General features: G+C 41.4%; 1 protein-coding gene across 1 annotated transcript in view; it reads left to right on the top strand.

Annotated features, from left to right (window-relative positions):
• PRTG (protogenin) overlaps positions 1–26,451 on the top strand; it is a 201,894-nt gene that overhangs the window by 149,999 nt on the left and 25,444 nt on the right. The window contains exons 12-15 of the mRNA XM_077472809.1: positions 10,301–10,396; positions 12,568–12,754; positions 18,020–18,147; positions 22,654–22,824. Coding sequence (XP_077328935.1) covers positions 10,301–10,396; positions 12,568–12,754; positions 18,020–18,147; positions 22,654–22,824 — 582 coding nt within the window. The remainder of the gene's footprint in view (positions 1–10,300; positions 10,397–12,567; positions 12,755–18,019; positions 18,148–22,653; positions 22,825–26,451) is intronic.

Genomic DNA, 26,451 nt, shown 5'->3' with positions numbered 1-26,451 from the left:
AGACACAGCTCTGTGCTTTGTGAAAGAAAAATGATTATTCCGGTCCAATCAAATGTTGAAGTGATCCAGACAGATAGGCTATCCCGTGTTTTTCCAAAGCTGAAGCAGTGAGCAAGCTATAGGGCTAGTACGTCTGTTTGGTATATAGTCCTGATAAAGGAACCTATGAACCGGACTTGCTCAAAATACATTAATGGCATCATCTTATTAATAGTTTTGCCAAGTAACATTTGTCAGCTTAATAGGAAAGATTTATTGACACCCATTAACTGGATTAACTACCTCCTCGGCAAGGTTAAGTACCTTTGTAGTGTTATTAATTATTGACACTATCTGTACTCAAGTTGTTATCAAAAACATCTCATGGTGGTTGACTACATAGGATTTCTTGTTTTGTATTCAGAAGTGAGCAGTGACATCTGGTGGAAGGATTTTGCCCGAGGCAGTTTAGGAATACGGGCTGCCTTCCTTCTGTTCCTTTCTGATAGCCATTGCTAGAATACCAACCAAATAACTAGTCATTGAAGTGGAGGGAGGTACTTTGTACTGTTGACATGCATGGGTTTCAGCTCTCGTGTATGATGCCCATAGGGGGAGATTTAGGATTTTTCAGGGAATCCTGATATTTATGTCAAGTTCCTTGCAGTGTATAATTAGCTTGGATAGAAGATGCAGAACAGGAAGGCTTTGAGCTATACATGAAAGTATCGGCTTGTGTGCATCTGTCTCTCAGTGGTGCTGATTCATGAAAACTGTGCAGGGAAAGTAGGTTTGTACCAATCAGTTTGCTTTTTGTTTTGCAAAAAAAAAACGTTTTTTTAAGTTTTGCACATATTACGTTAATCAGTTTTATTCTGTAATTCACTGTGAAGAAAAAACAATTATTGTAGAGGTATTTATCAAATCCTCACACTGAGAGATAATGTCCATCAAGTGCAGAATATAATTTTTTCCGCAAAAGTTTAGATGGGTGGCTGACTTGCAGAAATTCTGAGCTGCTCATAATAAAATGCCTGCAGCAATTTAAACATATTAAAAGATGAAAAATCTCTTCCAACAGAGACCGTATAACCAAATCACTTCATAGTAATGTACTAATGGGCCTCATGTACACTGCTGCTGTTAAAGGGGTTGACCCTTGTTTAAACATGCCTATACTTACCTGCTCTGTCTAATTGTTTTGCACAGAGCAGCCCCAATCCTCTTCCTCTGGGGTGCCCCGCCAGTGCTTCTCTTAATGGAAAGCCGCTTTCCCTGGGGGTACCAGTGTGGGCTCCAATAACACAGACAATGGGACTCGGGCCCCGCCCCCCACACCCGTGTCACTGGATTGGATTGACAGCAGCGGGAGCCGATGGCTCCTGCTGCTATCGATCTGTCAAATGAGGAGAGAGACAGCAGCTGTAGCCGCTGCGCTCATGCACATCGCTGGATTGAATCTGGCTCAAAGAAGGGGGGGGGGGTCTGGGTTTGGGGGGAGCTGCAGCACAGAAGGTTTTTCACCTTAATGCATAGAATGCATTAAGGTGAAAAACCTTGAGGCTTTACAACCACTTTAATCTCACGTTTTTGTGAGTTTGTGCGGTTTTGTTTCTGCGCTTAAAGTGGTAGTAAACGCTGTTCTACTACTTGCACCTAAAGGCAAGCCTATAGTAAGGCTTACCTGTAGGTATATGAATATATCTTAAACTGTGCAAGTTTATATTGTTAATATGTTAATTAATATGTTAATATTCAGAGTGCATGCAGCCGATGATGTTACTGGCGCATTCGCTCTGAAGGTCTGGCTTACAGTGACGGAACTTCAGAGCTAATGCTGTAAATGGCGACTCCAACACACATGTGTGGAGTGAAGTCAATGTGCCCCTGACCACTCATGTAGCCAGAGGACACAAACCCGGATGGAAGACTGTGGGAAGGTGTCAGCCCTCTCAGCAGTGACATCATGGTGCTGGAGGACTTCATTCTAAGGTAATTCTCTTGTAATGTGCTAATATGCTATGCATACTAGCACATTATGACATTGCCTTGCAGAGTATTTTTTTTTCCCGTCAGCTGCGGTTTCACTGGTTTCCCCCCTGTCAGGATAAACGGCGTTTACAGGAAACCAGTGTTCATGAGGCCCTACATGTCACGTTCTTGTACTGGATATAAAGTAGCAGGACAGCCTTTCAATTCATGTGGTAGGTAAACAATTAGGGAAAAATTTCAAGGAAGACCAATAGTACAATTAGACAGGATCATGCTACCAGAGAGGCCAACTGAGGCTAGGAGGAGGGTTGCATACAAGGTAGAATAGCAAATTGCCACGTCGGGCACCCTCCACCCCCAACATGTCCCTACACTTAGCCCCAGTACACACTGGTGTGACACAGAAAGCTGCATGACAAGTTAAAACACATTTCAATGGGTGCCATCTTAATCACTAAAAAAAAGCTCCTTTACTAATTTTCCCTGTGTTTAATGCATCTTGAGTGCCATAGACTGCAATGTTAAAAATCACAAAAGTTGCAAGTAAGACGTATCCTTGTCTTATCAATGTGATTTTGGCTGCGACATGATCCGACTTCAGAGGGTTTTATAACCCTATACTCCACTCCCAGTCCATTGTCTGCTAGGAACTTGTGGCCCAAACAATCCCTGCAGCTCAAAATCTCCTCCCAAGCATTGTCCCCTCTCATAGCACATTGTCTACCAACCCAGCAAGCACATTGCACACCTAGCCAGCTGTGTTCAGTGCAGGAAATATGGCTTCCAGGAGACTGAGGGATGCTCTTGACAACAAAGAAATAACTCTTTTATGTGAATGGCCTGCAATTTATGATGTAAGGGATACTTATTAAGGCCAAGTAAGTTGCAATGCAGAGTTGCACTGGAAGTCCCACGACTTTGGCATTGCAGCAGTGTGAACTGAACCTTAGGCTTTGCATTTCCTACCTGAAGCTTCCTGCTTTTAATACTCTGAACTACATTGGGGTAAAGTTGAGAATTTTCCCCTTGCAAAAGTAATGTTTTGCTTAACTTTGTTAGTAAGCTATAATTGTGCTCACTGTAATTATCCAATCCTGTGCAAAGACATTTTTTTAATTTATTTCCCTTGCACATTATAGAGTATTTAAAGTGAACTTCACCATGATCATTAAAGCAGAGCGCCATTTGAATTTTTTTTTAAGTCAGCAGCTACAAATACTGTAACTGCTGACTTTTAATATAATACCTGTCCAGGGATGCTCCAATGTCGGCACCCCAAGCCGATTCATCCATCAGCTTCAGTTGCAGGCGCCAGCATTGCAAGTAAGGGAAACTGGCATGGAAGCCTTCAGGCTTCACAGCCAGTGCCCTACTGTGCATGCGTGAATCGCGCTGTGCTTTCTGAATGCTCCCACCATCTTCTAGGACACACACAGGTCTCAGAAGGCTGGACAGAGGAGGGGCCGGATATTTTGTAGATCATCGTGTAGTGATATTACCCAGAAGTGGGAGCAGGTACCTGTCATAACCAGGTAACCGCTCCCCACCAAAAAGTGCAAAATGTGGCAGTGGAGGGGGGGGGGAGCTCCACTTTAAGGGTACTTCACACTGGGCACAGTTAAACTGAACCATGCCCAAGTTCAGTTGTCTGCACTCCCACTGGTCTGTAATAATACCAGAACATACCAGACCACACGTGAACCACCCAGAACCACCTATTGTACGTGGTCCCAGGCATGGTACACGTAAAGAAGAACTATAGGCAAAACCTTTTTTTTTATTGTTTTAAATAGAGTAAGGGAGGGTTATAACTCCTGTAAGGTTTATTTTTGTCTCATTGGGAAGATTTACCTTCACTGAGAGGAAATCCCTTCAAATTAAGGAAATCTCTTGGGGACCCCCAGGTCACAAGAACTTGTGTCCCCATTGGAATATTTCCCCTCATTGGAATATTTACCCTCTATCACTTTTCTGCGGACAACACAAAATTTGGGATTTTCTTTTACGTTCACTTTCAATGATAATGGTAAGCAGGACAAATAGAGAGGAAGAATCTCCCTAACAGGGGCACAGACAGCGATATAAAACGACAAGTGTTCTAATCCATCTCTCCTCTATCTAAAACAAAAAAAAAGGTTAGTCTTTAATTATACTTTAACCATTCCTGGGCATGGTTTGTAGCACTCACATTATGCAAACTAACCAGACTTAGCCCTTGTACACACGGTCGGAGATTCCGACGGAATGTGTCCTATCGGACCGTTTTGTCAGATATTCCGACTGTGTGTGGTCTTCATCGGACTGTTTCTGTCGGGAATATCCGACGGACCAACTTTTCCGACTTGCCGGTAAAATTTTCCGACAAAATGCTCCTATCGGACATACTCCGATCATGTGTAGCCTACTCCGATGGACAAAGTGCCACGCATGCTCAGATCAAATTCCTAGACCAAAGCTATTGGCTACTAGCCTGAACGTAGTCCCATCGTAACAAAATAACATCATCACGTTATGTACAATCGGATTTTCCGACAAATTAGTCCAACCGTGTGTATGCAACATCACTTCTGGACCTCTTCCGGAATTAATCCGTCGAAAATTACTCCGACGGATTTGGTTGTCGGAATCTCCGACTGTGTGTACAAGGGCTTAAGGAGTGAACCATGCCTTTGCTCGGTTCAAATTGCCAGCATGAGTGCATACCCTAAGCGAACATTCACTTTGCTGTGTGAACGTTTAGGTTCATGTACCAAAGGCGTAGAAGCTGTCCATAAATTTTTTTCCCCCTGCACATAATTGAGCGGAGGTTGACCTTACTGACCAACATTAACTTTGCAAATTGAACATACACTATGGAAAGTTCACTTGGAAATGGCCTGGGATTGCTAAGGATAGGCCATGTTTGCTGACCCTGAAAATAGTGTCTGTGGCTTGCAAGCATCATTCTGTTGACCAGTTTATTTAAATGTTTGCTAAAAAGAACAAGTGAATAAATGCTAAAAAAAAACCCCACAATGTTAGTACATAATTGGAATATTTCATGTATTGGGTTTTTGCAAATATATGATATGTTTTCAGGCTGGTTGATAGCCAATTAATACTTTAAAGGATAATGAGGCACTTTGAGTTCCTTTGTTGGTAATATTAATCATAGCTGTCATTTTGTGTCCAGCTCTGAGCGACTGTTATTCACCCAAGGGAGTATTATTATTTTTGTTTAACTATAGCATTTGGTATTCTGTCCAATTACCTTCAGCTGTCACCCTCATATGAAGAGAGCTGCTTGTCGAGAGCAAAGTCCAGAAAACCAAGCAGTGAACCGTTTACAGCTTTCTATCAAAGATGTATACGCAGGGGGCTTCGGATAAGTAAGACTTTTGATATCTCTCCATCTGAGCAATACCATGACTAAACCTCTGGTAATGATGGCTCACTCAGCTGGAACTCATAAGCAAGGAATTACTTTCCCAACTCCTTGACAGAGAGTGTCAAAATGCACTGCCTTGTAACATGATGTAGACCTCAGACCTGAGCAGATGGACTTCAGTCTCCATTTTCATGTGAAGACTTAAGCCTCGTACACACGATCAGATTTTCCGCTGGGAATTGTGTGATAACAGGCTGTTGGCAGAAAAATCTGACCGTTTGTATGCACCATCGGACAATTTTCGGATTTTCCGCAGACAAATGTTGGATGCCAGGCTTTAAAATTTTCCGCCAACAAATGTCTGTTGTCGGATTTTCCAAGCGTATGTACACAAGTCCTTCAGACAAAAGTCCAAAGTACAAACACGCATGCGCGGAAGCAAGAACGAGCCAGAAACGGTTAGTCTTGTAAACTAGCGTTCGTAATGGAGAATTAACATTCATGACGTGGCAAATAATGAAATGTCGAAATGCAGCGCATATTCTCTTCTTCTATAATGGGATAATAATGAAGCTGCTTTGCTGGAGTTCTGACAAACGTATTTTAAAAGGCTTTTATTTTCTAGTGATATCAAGAATAATATTATTATGCTTGTTTTTGGGGGGGTTTTGGGGCACGTTAACACAACACCGTTATCCCATAGTTTTCAAGATCAAAGATACAGCTATGCTGGTGTTCCTTGTTAATTTTACATTCTATTGTTTTAAATGTAACTGCTACTCCCAAGCTGTCATTTGAAGTAAAACACATAGCCAAGTATTATTCCCCACAATTTTTTTTATTGTGCATTAATAAAAGAAAACAAATAAAATTAGAAATGCTATCTGCCAATAGAACTTAACCAAAAAGTGCATTCTATGCATCCAAAAATACAGAAAATATACCAAATCAAATCAATCAGAAAATAAAATAAAAGCCTCATGCATCTGTCCTGCTTCTTAATATAGAGGGTCAACAATGCCAAGAGTTGGTGAAAGCAGGGATCCGTCATCCAGAGATAATTCTGAAAATCATCCGGATTATTCTCCTGGAGCTCCCACAGCAAAGGCATATGACATAATTGGTCATGGTTAATAAAGCAACCAATTTTTGGTCCAAGAAATCTTCCTCCTCCTGTTCCTGGACTGGACTTGGGTCAAAACAATAACTCCAAAGGCCAATAATAAATAACACTTTATCTCCTCCAATTCAGCAACATGTCTAGTTGGCAAACATCCATAGAGAAACGAACTGAAAAGCACAAAATGAAAAGCGCGAATCAACACTCACCAAACGTCTACTGAAATTAGCAGAAGGAACCCAAAGGGCACTTGAACTTCCTCTTTATCAGCTCATAGTATGTCTCTACGTTCATGTTTGTTGGCCGACAATTGACAATTGTGTGCCGCTTGTATGTAAGACAAGTTTTTGGCCAACGACCTTCAGACAAAAGTCTGATGTTTTGTCTGCGGAAAATCCAAACGTGTGTACGAGGCTTTAGTATTTACAGGTTGCAGATCTTCCTCTTGCATCCCTGCTGGAACTAGTGCCTGTTTTTGCAGCGTACTGTCATGTCATTTTCAGCTGTCTCACATGAGCTATGCACATACGTTAAACACTAGCAAACTGAAGTGGCAAAAGTTTGTTCCTAACATTTTTTGATACAAACAACTCTGAATCATATACAAGAATGAGGGCCTGTTCATACAAGATGCAGTAGAATGCGCTGGGTAGCCTTGCCCAGGGCAGTGCTGAAGCAAGACAATGCAAAAAGTATGGCATGCAGCACATTTCAGCTCAGCGCTGTATGATGCAGTGCACTGCATCGTACCTCCCTGCTGACCAGTAGAGCTTACATTGTGACATTTCAGTAAAGTTCACACAAAAAGTAAACAGTGCCCGATCCACCATATATAACAATGAATGGACGCTTACCAGATGAGGGGACCCCAAAAGAGGTCTAGCCACTGTGGGTATGCAGGTAACACTCCCTTCCATAGGACCCTTATGTTAGATGTGTCATCAAAAAGATCATCCGATAATGCGGCCGGTAAGTTGTCACCATTCATTAAACAGGCATGTATATTAAAAAGGAACACAATCGCTCATTACACAACTCTAGCATAAGCTATTTATTAAAAGAACAGTATTCTACTCACAAGTAAAATAAATACATCAGGCATTCAGAAATAATCACCCAGCGCCCCGACAGGTGTGCTGATGTCACCACTATGTCCTCCAACCCAACGTACGTTTTGTCTCAATAGACATCGTCACAGGGGCAATGGAGATCTTAAAAGCAACACAAATTTTTTTGATTGTTATATTTTGGTATTGGGATGTGAAATATAATGAGTGCAGCTGTTTAATAATCATTAATCACTGATTTTAGATCACCACACTCAGCGCAGATTACCATCTTTGTTTCGTTTTATATGTACATAATAATGCTTGACCATAATTTAAAGGATGAATTCACCTGTTACATGTTACACCCATTTTTAGGGTGTAACATGTAACATGTTACTGTTGTAGCAGCCCCAGCAAAACCACCCTCCCCCATTCCCTGTTGTGACAGTGAGCCAAGGATCTTCTCCCCACACCCGCTGTCACAATCTAAAATAATGTGGCTGTGCGGGGCTCCGCCCTTCTGACTGTGTCATTTATTTACAGAGTTCTGTGAATGGGAGAACTAAAAGTACTAACAGCCTTTAAGCCTGAGATTAGCTTCGTGATCTACTGATCGTGGGTGCAATGCTTTGCAGGTACCTAGTAAAAAAAATACATTCTTTACCTGCAAAAAGTATTTATTATTTTTCTACAAAGGTGAACTTATCCTTTAAGAACCAATTTAAATTCTGTATGTTATTATTTTTGGACATGTTCAGATAAGGTTTTACCTGAAATAGAAATATGCTAATTAAAACATACATGAATAAGTGTACATAGAATACCCAAAATGATCATCAATAAGTCTAGTAAGGTGCAGTCACAGAGTGTTTTGCATTGATTTGAGGAAGGACTATGTAGGCAGCATAGTAGCCTTGTGGTCATAACTCTTTGTTGACAGCATTGTGGTCTTTGGTCCCCTTTTAAGGCATATGGTCACCTTGGTGATTCTACAGATTTTCTCCAGATGCTCTAGTTTTCTCCCAGTCCAGTAACAAACAACTAAGTTAAAAGGTCTTTGATCAAATTTGCCCATATGTGTATATGAGGATTTAGGGGGATGTAGGACTGTGACTGATGTGTATGTGTTGTATGTGCTCTGCTACATTATGGTGCAATATATTTATTAAAAAAAACCTTGCGTAACAAATATAAAGCTTTGCAGGTGGAAACGTGCAATTGAAACTGAAAGGTATAACTCATGTTGGTTTAAAATAGACAGAAAGTGCTGTTTTGCTAGTAAATTATGAAAATCCTTTCAGTCTGCCTTTTGTGATGGATCTTTATAAAGTTTGCATGGACTTGTGCAATGTACAATAATATTAAAGGGTGAGTGCATTTAAAACTGACATTTTAATGCCATTGTTTTGGGACTTGTAGATACAGTGAGAGGAAAAAAGTATTTGATCCCCTGCTGATTTTTTACATTTGCCCACTGACAAAGAAATGGGACCATAGTCACCAAAAAAACAATTGGTAACACATTACGTCCTGAAGGACTGAAATCCTGCAGCACCCACAAGGTCCTCCTGCTCAAGAGAGCACATGTACAGGCCTGTCTGAAGTTTTCTAATGAACATCTGAATGAGTCAGAGGAGAACTGGGTGAAAGTGTTATGGTCAGATGAGACCAAAATCATACTTTTTGGCATCAACTCAACTCGCTGTGTTTGGGGAGGAGGAATTCTGTCTATGATCCCAAAAACACCATCCCCACCGTCAAACATGGCGGTGGAAACATTTTGCTTTGGGGGTGTTTTCCTGCTAAGGGGACAGGACAACTTCACCACATCAAAGGGACAATGGACGGGTCCATGTACCATCAAATCTTGGGTGAGAGCCTCCTTCCCTCTGCCAGGCCATTGAAAATAAGGGGTGGTTGGGTATTACAGCATGACAATGACCCAAAACACACAGCCAAGGCAACAAAGGAGTGGCTCAAGAAAAAGCACCATAAGGTCCTGGAAGGGCCTACCCAGTCTCCAGACCTTAATCCCAAAGAGAAAATATATGGAGGGAGCTGAAGGTTCGAGTTACCAAACGTCAGCCGCGCAATCTTAATGACTTGGAGAGGATCTGCAAAGAGGAGTGGAACAAAATCCCTCCAGAGATGTGTGCAAACCTGGTGGCCAACCGCTAGAAACGTCTGACCTCTGTGATTGCCAACAAAAGTTTTGCCACCAAGTACTAAGTCATGTTTTGCGAAATACTTATTTCACTCATTACAATGCAAATCAATTTATAACTTTTTTTAAATGCGTTTTTCTGGATATTTTTTTTGTTATTCTGTCTCTCACTGTTAAAATATACCTGCCATTAAAATTATAAAGTGATCATTTCTTTGTCAGTGGGCAAACATACAAAATCAGCAGGGGATCACATACCTTTTTCCCTCACTGTATTGGGTTCTCAACTGGCAAGATTTCTTTACTAGCCAGATCCGGTCCTACCAACATGTCTATGTTATGGGCTCAGCCACCCAGCTGAATTTGTAATTGATTTCATTGATTAGGAAGGAAGAATGGGAACACCCCTAGGTAGGCAGGAACAGCTAAAACCTCAAGGTAGATGGAAAAAAAAGAAGCTCTTGCTGTTGGAGTACAGAAAAATAATCTGTGATTATTTCAGCCCACAATACCTCAGATGAAACTGAAATAATTACTAATGTATGTACTAACCCTTTAATACTTACAGTATTGCATAAGGTATGCTTGAAAGCACATTTTACTCAGTTGTCTTTGTGTTCTCTCATTAGATCCCAGAAGAAAATATCAAGTAAGGTTACTTGCCTATAACAATTTGGATGAAGGCTATCAAGCTGACCAGACTGTCAGCACTCCTGTTTGTGTCTGTAAGTAAAACAATTAAGTATAAGTCTTAGATCTGAAAAATTATTCAAATACCACTGTTACCTTATGTTCATTAAATCATTCATGTTGCAATTTAAAGTATCTAAAGCCAAAACTAAAAAAAAAAAAATTGTATAGAGATGGGCAAGGTTAAAACCACTATTAGGGTTTTTCATCATCTTTGTCTTATTATGCCGCGTACACACATAGCCGACTATCCGACGGACTTAGTCTGGTGGACTTCCCGCCAGACTGTCCATCGGACTTTCCGAACGGGCTACTTGCCCACACACGGCACTTTTTCAGCGGACTAATACGGCGTACTAAATCCGCCGTACTAAGTCCGCCGTACTAAGTCCGCCGTACTATCCGCCCTACTTTTGAAATGAACGGACTCGCCCACACACGCGGAGGAAAGTCAGCTCATTTTGAGCGCGTCTCCAGGTAGGCGGGGCCCGTGAAGGAGACGTCGCAGGCCTGCCACCTGGTATGGACATAAAGGGGAACCCCAACGCCGAAAAAAATCGGCGTGGGGGTCCCCCCCGGGTCCACATCAGACCCTTGTCCGAGCACGCTACCCGGCCAGCCAGGAAAGGGGGGGACGAGCGAGCGCGCCCCCCCTCCGAGCCGTACCAGGCCGCGTGCCCTCAACATGGGGGGTGCCTTGGGGAACGGGGGCCCACCCCAAAGCACCTTGTGTAAAAAAAAGTATGCCGGAGGCTACACATGGGGGGATTGTCCGGCGGACTTGAGTTTGCCGGACTTTTCCACTCGATTGTTTGATCGTGTGTACGCGGCATTAGGGAATCTTCCCTTCACTTCCTGCCCTCACGCATGTGCAGTGCACACCCGGCTGTGAAGCCACAAGCTGTCACAGCTGGGTGTCCATGCTTCTGATGTTGGCGCCAGAAAGAACCGAGGGTTCGGACGGCCGCATCGTTGGACTGTGGGACAGGTGAGTCTCTGTTTATTAAAAGTCAGCAGCTACACTTTTTGTAGCTTCTGATTTTTAATAAACACAAAACCGAGTGAAACTCCGCTTTAACTAAATTAACTGTATAGCAATGACTGAGGATCAAGAGCAAAATAACTCAATGTTACTGTCAGGCTGCTTTCAGGGAATTCCTCAATGGCAATTAACCCTAAAAGCAGAGTCAAACTCTTAAATAATAACAGATCACAAATGCCAAACTCTATACAGATTGGTTATCACTTTACTTGAATTGGACTCTATGAGTCCAGGCACGAGGAGAGCAGAGGAATGACCCTCTTTTATGTCGGACCTCTCTCTTCTGTCCCCTGACACCACAGGCCCACAAACAATAAACACTGCACTTTGGTCAGTGTTCAATGGCCTAACTCCTAAGAGAGACTACCCTGGTCATGCATCACATATACTGAGCCCTAGCTATGTATACGTTACCATATGGCCACAATATCTTCAGTCCCTTTGAAGAAGAAGGCCTTGAGTCTTTGACTAGCCACAGTTGGTGCATTTTGAACTCCTATTGGGTATAGTGTAAGGCCAATATGTTGGCAGTGTCTACATAACAGGACAGACACTGAGATTTCTTAACAGGGCATCCATGTGACCCAGGTTTCAGCAAGTGTGGGCAAAGTAATAACAACACTGTTTACATGCAGTGTCTTTGTTTCCTGCAAATGGGCAAGTGCCCACTCACCAATCCTGTGGTCAGGGCCCAAATGAAATGTCCTGGAACAGGCAGTCTCTTCAGGTAGCCTGACTGGCTACCTCACAACTGGATGCTTCACACTGTCAGTGCACCCACTACAGGACATTGTTCATTCACACAGAGCCCAGCTCAGCCCCACCCCCCACTCTTTCCTCAATGGCTCCCGCTGCTGTGAGCCAATGAGGAGAGAGAGACCTGGGAGAGACACTACTCTTGTGCACAGCACCGGATCAAGATACAGCTCAGGTAAGTATATGGGTAGGGCTGGGGGGGATCTGCACCCAGAAGATGTTTTACCTTAATGCATAGAATGCATTACAGTAAAAAAAAAGGTCTGCCATTAGAACTACTTTAACCACTTGCCTCCAGGAGGACGTTCATAGACGTCCTGCTGGCGGAAAGCTTTAACAACACATATATGAGTTGCAGGAGCTTCAGTAATTGTACAAGTATAATTGTTCTTCTTTCTTTTAATACAGCTGTCCCAGATCGCATAGCTCCTCCTCCTCCACCACCTCATCACCTGTATGCAAAAGCCAATAGCTCATCTACTATCTACCTTTATTGGGGACGGCCAGCATTCTCCTCTGGCCAATCCGTCAACTACACTGTGCGTTGTAATCCCGTCGGACTACAGAATGCATCTTTAGTACTCTACCTCCAAACGTACGTACAGTCTTATGCAACTTTGTAGCTCTGTAGAAAAATTCATTGACATTTTCACCTTTGAACAAACTCATTAACAGGAAGGTCACCAGAGCAATGAGCTTAACTGAACTATAGCAGGCTGATTTCAACACTGGTTTACCTGAGGGATAGCAGAATTTGCTTCTATAGAAAATATAATAAGCAATTTTTCTTCAATAACGATTAGAAAAAAACTTGCAAAAGCATCTGAATAAACATTAACAACAATAAAAGCAGTATTAAACCAATAAACAGAAATATAATATATTGTAGTTTATCAATCCATACATTTATTGGCTGCATTTGTTTTCTTATTCTAGGGCTGGCTCACACTGGGATTGCACAAGAACATATGCATTCCTATGCAGTGCTTTTGAATGGGCTGCAAAAAGCACCAAACCATGTTAAAAGTACTTTTAAAGATGTAGAGCACCAAACCACATGATACCACACTACCATGCAATTTGGTGCCTGCAAATGCTCTGCATTTTGGGGTTCGGTTAACAATACGTTGGCACCCGCATGCAGATCATTAAAGGCAGTGCAGTGCAAGCAACATGGTTTTTTCCTTTATTTTCACCTAGTAATCTGGCCAGTAACACTTTTGTCTTAGAGTGTCCCAACTCTGCATGGAGGAGCAAAGGGGCCACCTTTGGACAGCAGCATTGTCAATCTGGGGAGCGGGTAGTGTTATGCCGCGTACACACGATTGGAATTCTCGTCGGAAGAAGCTCTGATGATTTTCTCAACGGAATTCCGAAGGAATTACGCTCAAGCTGTCTTGTCTACACACGGTCACACCAAATTCCGATCGTTTAGAATGCGGTGACGTGCAAAACGTACGACAGGACTAGAAAAAGGAAGTTCAATAGCCAGTAGCCAATAGCTTCTGTCTCATAGTCGAATCTGAGCATGCGTGATTTTTGCCGTGTCGGAATTGCATACACATGATCGGAATTACCAATAGAAAGTTTTTCCGTCTGGAAAATTGAGAACATGCTATCAATTTTTGGCTGGAATTCCGACAGCTAAATTTCCGATGGAGCATACACACGGTCGCATTTTCAGATGAAAAGCTCTTGTCAGCCTTTTTCTGGCCGGAATTACGATCGTGTGTACGCCGCATAAGATGTTGCAGCAGATTTAGATGGACTTGATGACATTAAAGCTGAACTCCAGATAACACTATTTAAAAGAGTTGTAAAACCAGAAGGTTTTTTTTATCTTAATGCATTTTATTCATTAAGATAAAAAGCCTTCTGTGTGCAGAAGCAGCAGTGCCATTGAGAGACAGCAGCAGCGCCATTGGTTCCCGCGGCTGTCAATCAAAGTCAGTTAGCCAATCAGGAGAGAGAAGGGCAGGATCGAATGGCAACTCCATGTCTGAATGGGGATACAGGGAGCTGCAGCTTGGTTCAGGTGCCCCCATAGCAAACTGCTTGCTGTGGGAGCACTCAACAGGTGGGAGGGGCCAGGAGCACAGAAGAGACACCTGAGAAGGGGAGGATCCGGGCTGCCCCGTGCAAAACCACTGCACATAGGAGGTAAGTATAACATGTTTGTTATTAAAAAAAAAAAAAAGACTTTGCAATCACTTTAAGGACTTATAAAAACCCCTTTGTTTCCTTCTGGAATAAAGGTTGTACATAAATAAATTAAATCTGACCATTGTAAGCACCCCTGTCAGTGTTAAATGATTTATCCCTACCTCTGCCACTTTTGCTGGACTGCTTGGTCTGTTAAACAAAGTTGAAAAATAACACTTACTAGCCAGATCACCAGGTGAAAATGAAGGAAAATAAGGGAGAATAAAAAGAAAATAAAGGAAAAAAAAGTCTAAAAAAAGAAAACAAATGCAAATTTTCATATTTGGGTTTAGCATGTCAGATTTTTCTAAATGCAGTTACTGCCAGTGGTTATAGCCCCTAGCAGTAAGCATTGTATTCTGCCAGACAGGAATGCTCCCCACGCCTCCCGGTGGAAGAATACGATAGCGCAGCAGAAAGCATTGAACGCTTTTATTTTTTTCCTTCTACCCATGGTGGAAGAAAAGAAAATTGTATCATCTATGGCCAACCTTAGCATTTAATATTTCTAACCGGATTGTTTATAAGGTAGTTAAATTCACATTGTCACTAATGGCATTTACATACCCTACATCACTGTTTTTGAATTAAGTAGTATATTCTTTCATAAATATATTTTAGCCCGTTCATCAAACCTGTAAATGGTGGACATTGGACTTGACGGGTAAAGGAGAGGAATTTTTTCCTAAAAAAGACCCCAAGGCTCTGTTTTGTACACACAACATATAAGGCTTAGTTATTGTTAACAGCTATATAGTAACTACATTTTGAATTATAATAAATAGGTCTGCCTGTGTTCTGAATACATGAGGGTATCTAAAATCAAATTTGTAACTTTACAATGGTGTATTTGCTGGGTAAAGGTCCTCAGTGAATATTCAGTGAGCCACATTTGCCGGCTTATAAAAATTGAGAATAGTAAAGAAAAGACCATTGATGCTTGACCTGCAGAATGAAATTCCCAAACGTTCTAAAAGATTTAATGGTGAAAGAGCAGCAAATTTTAAGTGATTGTAGATGATCACCTTGTAAAACAACCCATTCAGTTTAAAATAGAAATGAAATGCAAAATATTTTTGTATAGATATATATATAAAAAAAACATTATAAACAAATATTTTCCCTTTTTCACAATTTATCTGTTCTCAGCTGCATAAGAGCTGAGGGGGAGAAAAAGTAGGAGCAGCACACTGAGATTCCCAGTGAATGGCTGTGCAGCCGGGGGTGTGTCAGGACAAGTCTGATCATTGGAGGAGAGCAGGCTGGGGGACTGACCACGCTGTACTGTCCTGCTTATTGTGGTCAGTTTTTAATAGGAAAGCAAGGAGAAAGCAGGAACACCAGGGATTTCACACAAAGGAAGTAATACAAAGAGAACAGAATACTTTCTCATACAAGTACATGGTACAGCAGGCACATATCATACAAGTACATGGTACAGCAGGCACATATCATACAAGTACATGGTACAGCAGGCACATATCATACAAGTACATGGTACAGCAGGCACATATCATACAAGTACATAGTACAGCAGGCACATATCATACAAGTACATGGTACAGCGGGCACATATCATACAAGTACATGGTACAGCGGGCACATATCATACAAGTACATGGTACAGCAGGCACATATCATACAAGAACATGGTACAGCAGGCACATATACAAGTATTTAGTACAGCAGGCACATATCATACAAGTATTTAGTACAGCAGGCACATATACAAGTATTTAGTACAGCAGGCACATATACAAGTATTTAGTACAGCAGGCACATATCATACAAGTATTTAGTACAGCAGGCACATATCATACAAGTATTTAGTACAGCAGGCACATATACAAGAACATGGTACAGCAGGCACATATCATACAAGTATTTAGTACAGCAGGCACATATATAAGAACATGGTACAGCAGGCACATATCATACAAGTACATGGTACAGCAGGCACATATCATACAAGTACATGGTACAGCAGGCACATATCATACAAGTACATGGTACAGCAGGCACATATCATAGAAGTATTTAGTACAGCAGGCACATATACAAGAACATGGTACAGCAGGCACATATCATACAAGTGAAATCAAGGCATAAAGGAGCCGGCACTTCTGGAAGTTAAGTCTTGATAGTCTTTATTCTGTGCTGTGAACAAGGCTTCTTCCAAAACAGGTTAGCCTCCACCGTTGTTGTACATGGTCATATTGGAATAAAGATTATCAAGACTTAATTTGTTCTGTCTCCTTGATGTCTTGATTTCATTGTTTTTGTCTGGGATGCTGAACAGACGTCCTGAGACAGAGCACCTGGACTGGATGTGCCGTTTACTATCCTTATAACAGCTACACTGCTTAGAGCAGTGTTTTCTTGTGCTGCATATATCATACAAGTACATGGTACATCAGGCACATATCATACATGTACATGGTACAGCAGGCACATATCATATATGTACATGGTACAGTAGACACATATCATACATGCACACGGTACAGCAGGCACATATCATACAAGTACATGGTACAGCAGGCACATATCATACAAAAACATGGTACAGCAGGCACATATCATACAAGTACATGGAACATCAGACACATCATACACGTTTATAGTACAGCAGGCACATATCATACACATACATAGTACGGCAGGCACATATCATACAAGTACATAGTACAGCAGGCACATATCATACAAGTACATGGTACAGCAGGCACATATCATACAAGTACATGGTACAGCAGGCACATATCATACAAAAACATGGTACAGCAGGCACATATCATACAAAAACATGGTACAGCAGGCACATATCATACAAGTACATAGTACAGCAGGCACATATCATACAAGAATATGGTACAGCAGGCACATATCATACAAGTACATGGTATAGCAGGCACATATCATACAAGTATTTAGTACAGCAGGCACATATCATACATGTACACGGTACATCAGGCACATATCATACAAGTACATAGTACAGCAGGCAGATATCATACACATACAAAGTACAGCAGGCACATATCATACAAGTACATAGTACAGCAGGCACATATCATACACATACAAAGTACAGCAGGCACATATCATACACATACATAGTACAGCAGGCACATATCATACAAGTACATGATACAGCAGGCACATATTATACAAGTACATAGTACACCAGGCACATATCATACACATACATAGTACAGCAGGCACATATCATACAAGTACATGATACAGCAGGCACATATCATACAAGTACATGATACAGCAGGCACATATCATACACGTAAATAAATAATACAGCAGGCACATATCATACAGGTACATGGTACAGCATGCACATATCATACAAGTAAATAAATAATACAGCAGGCACATATCATACATGTACATGGTACAGCATGCACATATCGTACAAGTAAATAAATAATACAGCAGGCACATATCAGGAATATGAAATGTTGGGGTAACAAATGCCTTAAATCTGCACCTATGTAGTGCTGAATAATCATATGTGGACAGTACTAGTAGTATTATTATTTGGAATTTGTATTCATTTTTTCCATCCAAGTTGAGCCTGACAATATAATTCCTTCCATGACATCCAATGACAGTGCTCTGTATTGTATTGTATGCATCTCTGCAGGACAGAACCTCATATTTTAGTTCAAGACCTTGAAGGGAATACTAAGTATGAATTTGCTGTACGGTTGCATGTGGACCAGTTGTCGAGTCCCTGGAGCCCTGTGGTTTACCATTCTACCCTCCCAGAAGGTAAGAATTATCAAAGCCGTTTACTTTTACAGTGTATTGAATGCTAATAGTCCCTCAGATACTGTACACAGGGTGCAGCAAAGGCTCAGGACAGTTATTGTGAACGGTAGTGTAGCCCATATGGCTTTGTGTGATGTGTGACTTCTGTAGGCGAGGGTGAGGCTCTCACATTTGATGTATTCATAACTATGATTCACGCTGTGTAGCATTAAATACACTTATACAGACAGTGTGTTTTTTGTTGCCTGTGTAAGTAGAATCTAAAACCTATTGTAATATGATGATACAGTCTAGCGCACAATAATAAATGTATATTGGTTATATAATGCATGCTATTAGTGAAAGCCTTGCACACACAGGGTGAAAATCATACAAAATCGACTAGCTCAGCGGGAATCATCCGACTTCTGGCCCATTTATTCACAAAATAAAAAAACACTACTAAAAATAAAGCATCAATTATTTCATCAAAATGTGAGGTATTTTACTTATAAAACCATGTGGTATTTTACCTCATGACATAATATGGGATGGATACAGCGGAGAAGGATTAGAAGCCCTTCAGGTTTTATTTCTAATAAAGAGGTAATATAGTTTAAACTGTAGAGCTACAGGATTCTGGATAAAATGAGAATCACTATTTTTTTGCTTAGAATAAAGATCACGATTTTCGCAGCATAACATCATCTTTCACATTATACAAAAAAATTGGGCTAACTTTACTGTTTTTTTTTTTGTTTTAATTCATTAAAGTGTATTTTTTCCAAAACAAATTGTGTTTGAAAGACCGCTGCACAAATACTTTGTGACATAAAATTTTATTCTTCTCTGCTAAAAAAAAATATATATATATATATAATGTTTGGGGGTTCTAAGTCATTTTCTAGCAAAAAATACTGATTGATTTTAACGTGTAGTGTCAGAAAAAGGCTTATGCCGCGTATACACGATCAGACTTTCCAACGGGAAATGTTGGCTATGGGTATGCTCCATCGGACATTTGTTGTTGCACTTTCCGCCAACAAATGTTGGCTAGCAGGTTCTCAAATTTTCTGCCAACAAATGTTTGTTGTCGGACCTTCCGATTGTGTGTACACAAGTCCTTCGGACAAAAAGTCCACGCATGCTGGGAATCAAGTACTAGCCAGAACCCCTCGGTCTTGTAAAACTAGCGTTCGCAACAGAGATATCACGTACGTCTTGTACGTCACTATGTTCGTAATTGTTGGCCAACATTTGTGTGAAAGTGTATATGCAAGACAAGTTGGAGCCAACAACCTTCAAACAAAAACCACACGGTTTTGTTGTCGGAAAGTCCAATCGTGTGTACGGGGCATTAGTCTTTAAGTGGTTAAACTGCCCTCATTTACAGAGAGAAGTTCATCCCTTTGATCTATTCTAAAATAACTAAATGTTACAATGATTATAGTTGTCACCTTCTAAGCGATGTTGTGATAAAACTGGGCAGGCTGCCTTTTTTTTTTTTTTGACAGCTGTCATCAGTAAGCAGAGAACTCTTTGCACTGAATCGAGGAAATACTTTTTTAAGATCGTGAGGGGGTTGAATTGCGATTTAGATTCTTTAACTAAATATCGTGCAGCTCTACTGTAGAAATATACTAACTCATTAACCACTTCAGTCCCGGAAGAATTTACCCCCTTCCTGACCAGAGCACTTTTTGCGATTCGGCACTGCGTCGCTTTAACTGACAATTGCGCGGTCGTGCGACGTGTCTCCCAAACAAAATTGACGTGCTTTTTTTTCCCACAAATAGAGCTTTATTTTTGTAGTATTTGGTTTGCGCAAAAGTTATAGCTTTTACAAAATAGTGGATAGTTTTATGGCATTTTTATATATTTTTTTTTAAAAGTAGCGATTTATTTTGACTGCGACATTATGGCGCACACATTGGACATTTTTTACACATTTTTGGGACCATTGTCATTTATACAGCAATCACTGCTATACAAATGTACTGATTCCTATGTAAATGACATTGGCAGTGAAGGGGTTAACCACTAAGTGGCAGTGTGGGGGTTAAGTGTGTCCTGGGGTGTGTTTCTAGCTGTGGGGAGGCGTGGCTGTGTGTGGCACGTCACTGATCTCTGCTCCGATCACAGGGAGCAGAGATCAGTGACATTGTCACTAGGCAGAATGGGGAGATGCTTGTTTACATTAGCATCTCCCCATTCTTCCAGCCCGTGAGGCGGTCGCAGGCATCCCTGCGGCGATCGACTCCGCAAGACCCGTGACCGAACTCACGGAGCTTGTCACGGGCACACGCCGGCACACGCGCCCTCTGGCTGCCTCTCAAAGGGCACCGTACAGGTACGTAATTCTGCCTGTAAAAGCCCTTCTGTCGACGTATATCAAGCGGTTAAATCAGTGCAGTGTCTTTAGCATATGTATTCATGCAAAAGAAAAAAGACGATTAATGGGATCCTGCTTTCACAGGACACACGTTAAATTAAGTAAATACAAAATATCTTTATAAATGTCAAATACTGAATGAAAATAGTCTTAAAAATCACACACATATATATAAATACAGTTTTTCCACACTTTAACCCTCTTCCTGACCAGGCCATTTTTGTGATACGGCACTGCGTTGCTTTAACTGAAAATTGCGCAGTTGTGCGATGCTGTACCCAAACAAAATATATGTCCTTTTTTCCCACAAATAGAGCTTTCTCCTGGTGGTATTTGATCACCTCTGCGGCTTCTATTTTTTGTGCTATAAACAAAAAAAAGACAACTTTGAAAAAGAAAAAACATTCTTTTTTACTTTCTGCTATAAAACATACATCCAATAAAAAAAAATGGAATTTCTTCATAAATGTAGGCAAATATGTAGTTCTGCTACATATTTTTGGGAAAGAAATCCCAATAAGCATATATTGATTGGTTTGCGCAAAAGTTATACAAACTATGGGATATTTTTATGGACTTTTTTTATTTTTGTTATTGTTTTTACTAGTAATGGTGGTGATCAGCGGTTTTTAGTGGGACTGCGACATTGCGGCGGACAATTCTGACGCTAAGTGACAATTTTTTTGGTGACCAGTGACACCAACACAGTGATAAGTGTTAAAAAAAAATGCAATGTCACTGTATAAATTACACTGGCATGGAAGGGGTTAACATCAGGGGCGCTCAAAGTGCTCCTAGGGCAGTGATGGCGAACCTTGGCACTCCAGATATTTTGAAACTACATTTCCCATGATGCTCATGCACTCTGCAGTGTAGTGGAGCAGCATGGGAAATGTAGTTCCAAAACATCTGGGGTGCCAAGGTTCACCATCACTGTTCTAGGGAGTGCTTTCTAACTGTGGGGGGAATGCTGACACTGGAGGAAAACAGAGATCCGTGTTTCTGCTTAGCAGAAACACAAGATCTCCATTTTCCTCCCTCACAGAATGACGGTCTGCCTTGTTTACATAGGCAGACCACCGTTCTGTCTCTCCTCTGGATGATCGCTAGTGGCCGGCAGCCACCATGGCCACCATACCCGCTGATTGGCTCCCACTGGGTCCATTCACAGCAGGAGCTTTGCCCACCAGTGCCACCTATGAATGCCCATCAGTGCCGCCTATCAATGCCCATCAGTGCTGCATATCAGTGCCACCCATCAGTGCCGCATATCAGTGCCCACTCGTTAGTGCCACCTCATCTGCAACACTTTATCAGTGCCCTTCAGTGTCGCCTTATCAGTGCCCATCAGTGAAGGAGAAAATTTACTTGTTTACAACATTTTATAACAGAAACAAAAGCAAAACTTTCATTTTTTTCAACATTTTCTATATTTTTTTATTTGTTTAGCAAAAAATAAAAACAGAGGTGATCAAATACCGCCAAAAGAAAGTTTTATTTGTGGGAACAAAATTCTAAAAATTCTGTTTGGGTACAGTGTAGCATGAGTGCGTAATTGTCATTTAAACAGTGACAGTTGGCCTGGGCATGAAGGTGTATAAGTGGCTGGTATTGAAGGGGTTAATGAATTAAGTCCACAGAGAGGGTAAACCTCCCCTGCTGGGGGGGGGGGGGGGGGGGGGGCACAGCAATAAAACATAGGTGATAGCACTTCTGTAATGTCATCTAAAGCCCAAAAAAAGTATTAGCTATACATGGCCAATTCGTAGTATGGACCATTACACTTTAATATCTATAGAAACTTTCTAACATTCAGGTCATTATTGTGAAAGTCACGTAAATCATAACTCTTCAGTGAAGGTAAAGCATCTTCATAGGGATCCCTACAGGAAACATGCCATTTTTAACAAAAACGTGAGCTCTCTAAAGAATAATATATCATGTGGAAAAAGCATGCTGCACATCATCTCAGGTGCTCTGACCTGTGCAAAATGAATGTTACACCCAAAGCATCTGCAAAGCGATTTCATGTGTTCGGGAAAATGTGTATATTGTGATGAAAAATGCAGGTTATTGGTATTGGCTTCCTCTTTGTTTTACTAATAACACCTTTGTATATTGCTGTCTTGATGCAGCCCCCAGAAGCCCACCAGTAGGTGTGAAGGTGACACTGATTGAGGAAAACACAGCTTTGGTGTCTTGGAAACCCCCGGAGGATATGGATTCATCTGTCACCCGATACACAATATTCTATGCATCCAGCAAAGACAGTGCTGCCGACAAGTGGCAGAATATACATCGCGATGGTAATATACCGGCTTCATTTTTGGCCTGTTGGTTGTTTTCAAGGCCTTCATGCGTTTTCAGTATTGTCTATATCTATTAGTATGATTTTCTAATGTCTGTGGGGTAATTCATTACAGTAGCACTACTGTTTAATGATTACTTCCAATAATTTAGGACTGGTGAAGTAGCAGTAGTAGAGTCTGTACCATGTTGATTAATGCAGAAGGATTTGCATTCAAGTGATTCCCTTTGACTAATTTTAAGGATCCTTTCACACATGAATAGATCCCTTGCTAAATTGGAGCCAAATGGAATGGGTGTTACTTTTGTGACATCTGTTCAGTTTTAACAGAGCTTAAAGGAAAGGAAAAGTGAGGAAGGAAAGGTATGGCCAAAGCTTTTTTGGTACTACTACTCCCATGGATCACAGGAGTGCAGTTTTTTCTGCACTCCTGTCATCTGTTTTCAGCTGACAGCAGGGTAAAGTCCTCTGTCGGTTGACATCACTCAGCTGGTCCAGGCTCTGGATCAACCCCAACTGTACAGTCAGGATCCACCCAGATGCCTGGGCCAGGAACTGGCTCAGCCTCTCAGCAAGCCGCTGGGAGACTGAGCCAGCTGCTCGCATCCCCTCTGCAGCCCAGCGCTCAAGTGAACACTGGAGGGACAGAGCAGAGAGCTGGTGACTGGCAGTCACCGCTCTCTGTTCAGAGTGGAGAGGAGAACTGAGCAATCATCGGTGTTTGATTGCTAAGTTCTCAGTGCAGCAGTGGCAGGTGACAAATGCTGCATCCACCTAGGTGAGTATAAGATTATTTTTTCTGGAAACCGATACTTCTCTTTTACCGCACCCATGTTAGGTCTATGGGCATGTAGATGTAAATAAATATGCCCCCATTTATCACTATACCTTCAATTTGCCATGTGTTTATCTAATATACCAGAAAAGGATGCAATCCTTTATTTTTTATTTTTTTTATGGATGTAAACAGATGTGCATCCATTTACATCCACCTGTCTATAGACTAACATTCAGTTTTCATTCAGATCCATCTGAAAAACAGCTACAGTAGATCCCATTGGAATGGTTGTGTAAATGGGGTCTTAGGGGGACATGTGGGATTTAAAAAAAAACATACATACATACATACTCACCTCCCTGCCGACTCTAAGCCTGAGAACTGAGAATTCACATCACGGCTGATTGCTCAGTTCTCATTCTGCTCGTCACCGCTCTCTGCTCTGTTCCTTCAGTGCTCACTGGAGTACCAGGCTGTGGAGAAGGCATGGGCAGCTGGCTCTTGGCTCTCAGTCATGCACTAAGAGTCTGAGCCAGCTACTGGTCGGGGATCTGGGTGGATCCCAACATTATTGTCAGAATCCTTCCAGAGCCAGGACATTAACCTACAACAGGCTTTAACACAAGTGCACTCCTGTGACCCGAAAGAGAAGTATGATCAAAAAAGCTTTACCCATATGTCTCTTTTAGCTATTGAGGTTGTAAGTTTTCTGCATCACTAGATTACTTCTTCCTTTATACAATTCATAAAATATATTGATGAATTAGTAAAGATTTGTCTCATACAGAGAAGTTTAGCTTACTGAGATGTTTTTGATGCCAGTTAGTAAATAATATGTTTGGCCTGACTGGAAAGTATTTAAAAGTCATTAATGTTGAAACATTGAATTAATTCATGAGTTAATGGACTTGCACTTGGAGTTGCACTGACCACAACACCCTGGAGGCTCCTGCAGATGTTTCTTTTTTTTTTCATGTAGAGGTTATGCATGGGAAGCCTTGGATAGAACTTCCCCTTGGAAGTCAATCAGACTCGCAGTCTCTAGCAATCTCCATAGCTGTATTTTGATCAGTGTTTTATAGTCTGAAAGTCTGTGAAGTATCCAAACCCCATGACAGCTTTATAACGCACAGGCACATTATAGCAAAGGTTATGTCACAAAGGACAAGACACAGCTGCTGCTGAGAGTTCTCTGCTCACCTAACACTCCATAACACAATTTGATTAGCGCTATGGACAGTTCTCGCTTTATGAAGTTTTCCGTTACTCCTTTGATTACTACAGGCTGCACAAAAAGCATGACTCTGGAGGTCACAATTTAAAAGCCTCGTGCATTGCAGTCAGAAAATGAAGCCATTGAATGATCAAATAGCTTTATCGTTTAACTGCAGCATTATGCATGACAACCACTGTTCTGTACTTGGTTCTTTCTCTAATAGGTTATTCTGGCCATACACAGAAATTTTCATGCAAGTTCTGCCAACCCTAAAGTGAAAGTAAACTGCATCTGACTTTTTCAAATTGAAAATGTTATTGAATTAATTTTACTATTCAAGCAATCCATGTCTCCATGCTTTATTTTGTTGAGAAATCACTTTGTAAAACATCCCTCTAGCATTTCTAGCTGCAGCCATCTTAAGTGAGGGCAGATGATTCATGTAGCATTTACTTCATGGATCCATCTGCCCTTAGCTCAGGTATACATGCAGGAGGGTGTGCTTAGCTGAGAAAGCCCCTCCTCCCCTCCTGAAGACTCCTGAGTGGAATGACATTTTGGCCAAGGCCAAAAATCAGGAAGCAATTGAAGAAAAGTAAAAAAAAAAAAGGGGTTAAAGTGTTACTAAACCCAGGCCACTGCATTCACTATATCTGGTCTCCCACAGTATACAGCATATGGAAATGCAATTATTTTAGTAAATATAAACTGCTAAATACCTTTTCTCATCAGCAGTATAGAGCAGTCTTGTGACTTCTATCAGTTCCTGGTGAAGCTTGTAGGAGGAGTTTTCATACTGCACTTAGCTGTCCTATGAGGCTGCAGGGCTGTCTGGACAGTCCTGTGCTGATCATATGCACTCTCCCAAGGGAAAAAAAAATCTCTGTAGCCATACACACCAAACTGAGCACGTGCAGCCTGACTCCAAAGACTCTGTTATATCCGGACATGTTTTGGCGATATAAGATCAAGCAGCCTTTTTACACAATGCAGAGGATTAACCCATTAGCTTCCACAGTGAGTATAACAAGCATGCTTTACTGCATGTACAGACTGATTTTACTGTTGTGGGTTTAGTAACACTTTAAGGGTACAGTCACACAGTTACAGTGCAGCAGCTGGCGTGTGTCGCAGTGAATGCATCGCTGATGTGCCAAACCTGGCACATTGCACTGTTCACTTTTTATTTTTTTCCTAATAAACTTTATTGAAATTTCACACAGTGACATTTCATAAAGCTCTATCAGCCAGCACATGGTGACTTCTCTGGAAAAAAGTACTGCTCACAGCCAACCAGCACTGCACACAGCCAGCACATGGCGACTTTGCTGGAAAAAAGAACTGCATTTTTAGTGCACACTGGCTGCATGATGTTGTGCCTCGTCTTGAGGCGTGTGTGAAAGCACCCTGAAACAAGTAAATATAAAATACCTTTCTATCTATTTACTAAGGCTAGCAGCATAATGATTAAAATTAGTTATTGCTGAGTGAAAGTGTTTAGTTCCATGTTAACTATCTATATAGCACAGTCACTAAGGCCAGGTTCACATATGTGCGAATTGGATGCAGTTTTAACTGCATCCAATTCGTAGGACATGTGAATGTGACCGGCCCTGAATAGAGCTGGGTTA

This window comes from Lithobates pipiens, unplaced genomic scaffold, assembly GCF_037356315.1.
Source record: "Lithobates pipiens isolate NorthernLeopardFrog02 unplaced genomic scaffold, aLitPip1_a1.2 Scaffold_8, whole genome shotgun sequence".
Lineage (NCBI taxonomy): Eukaryota > Metazoa > Chordata > Amphibia > Anura > Ranidae > Lithobates > Lithobates pipiens.
The sequence above is the reverse complement of the archived record's forward strand: the minus strand, read 5'-3'. Positions and strand labels throughout refer to the sequence as shown.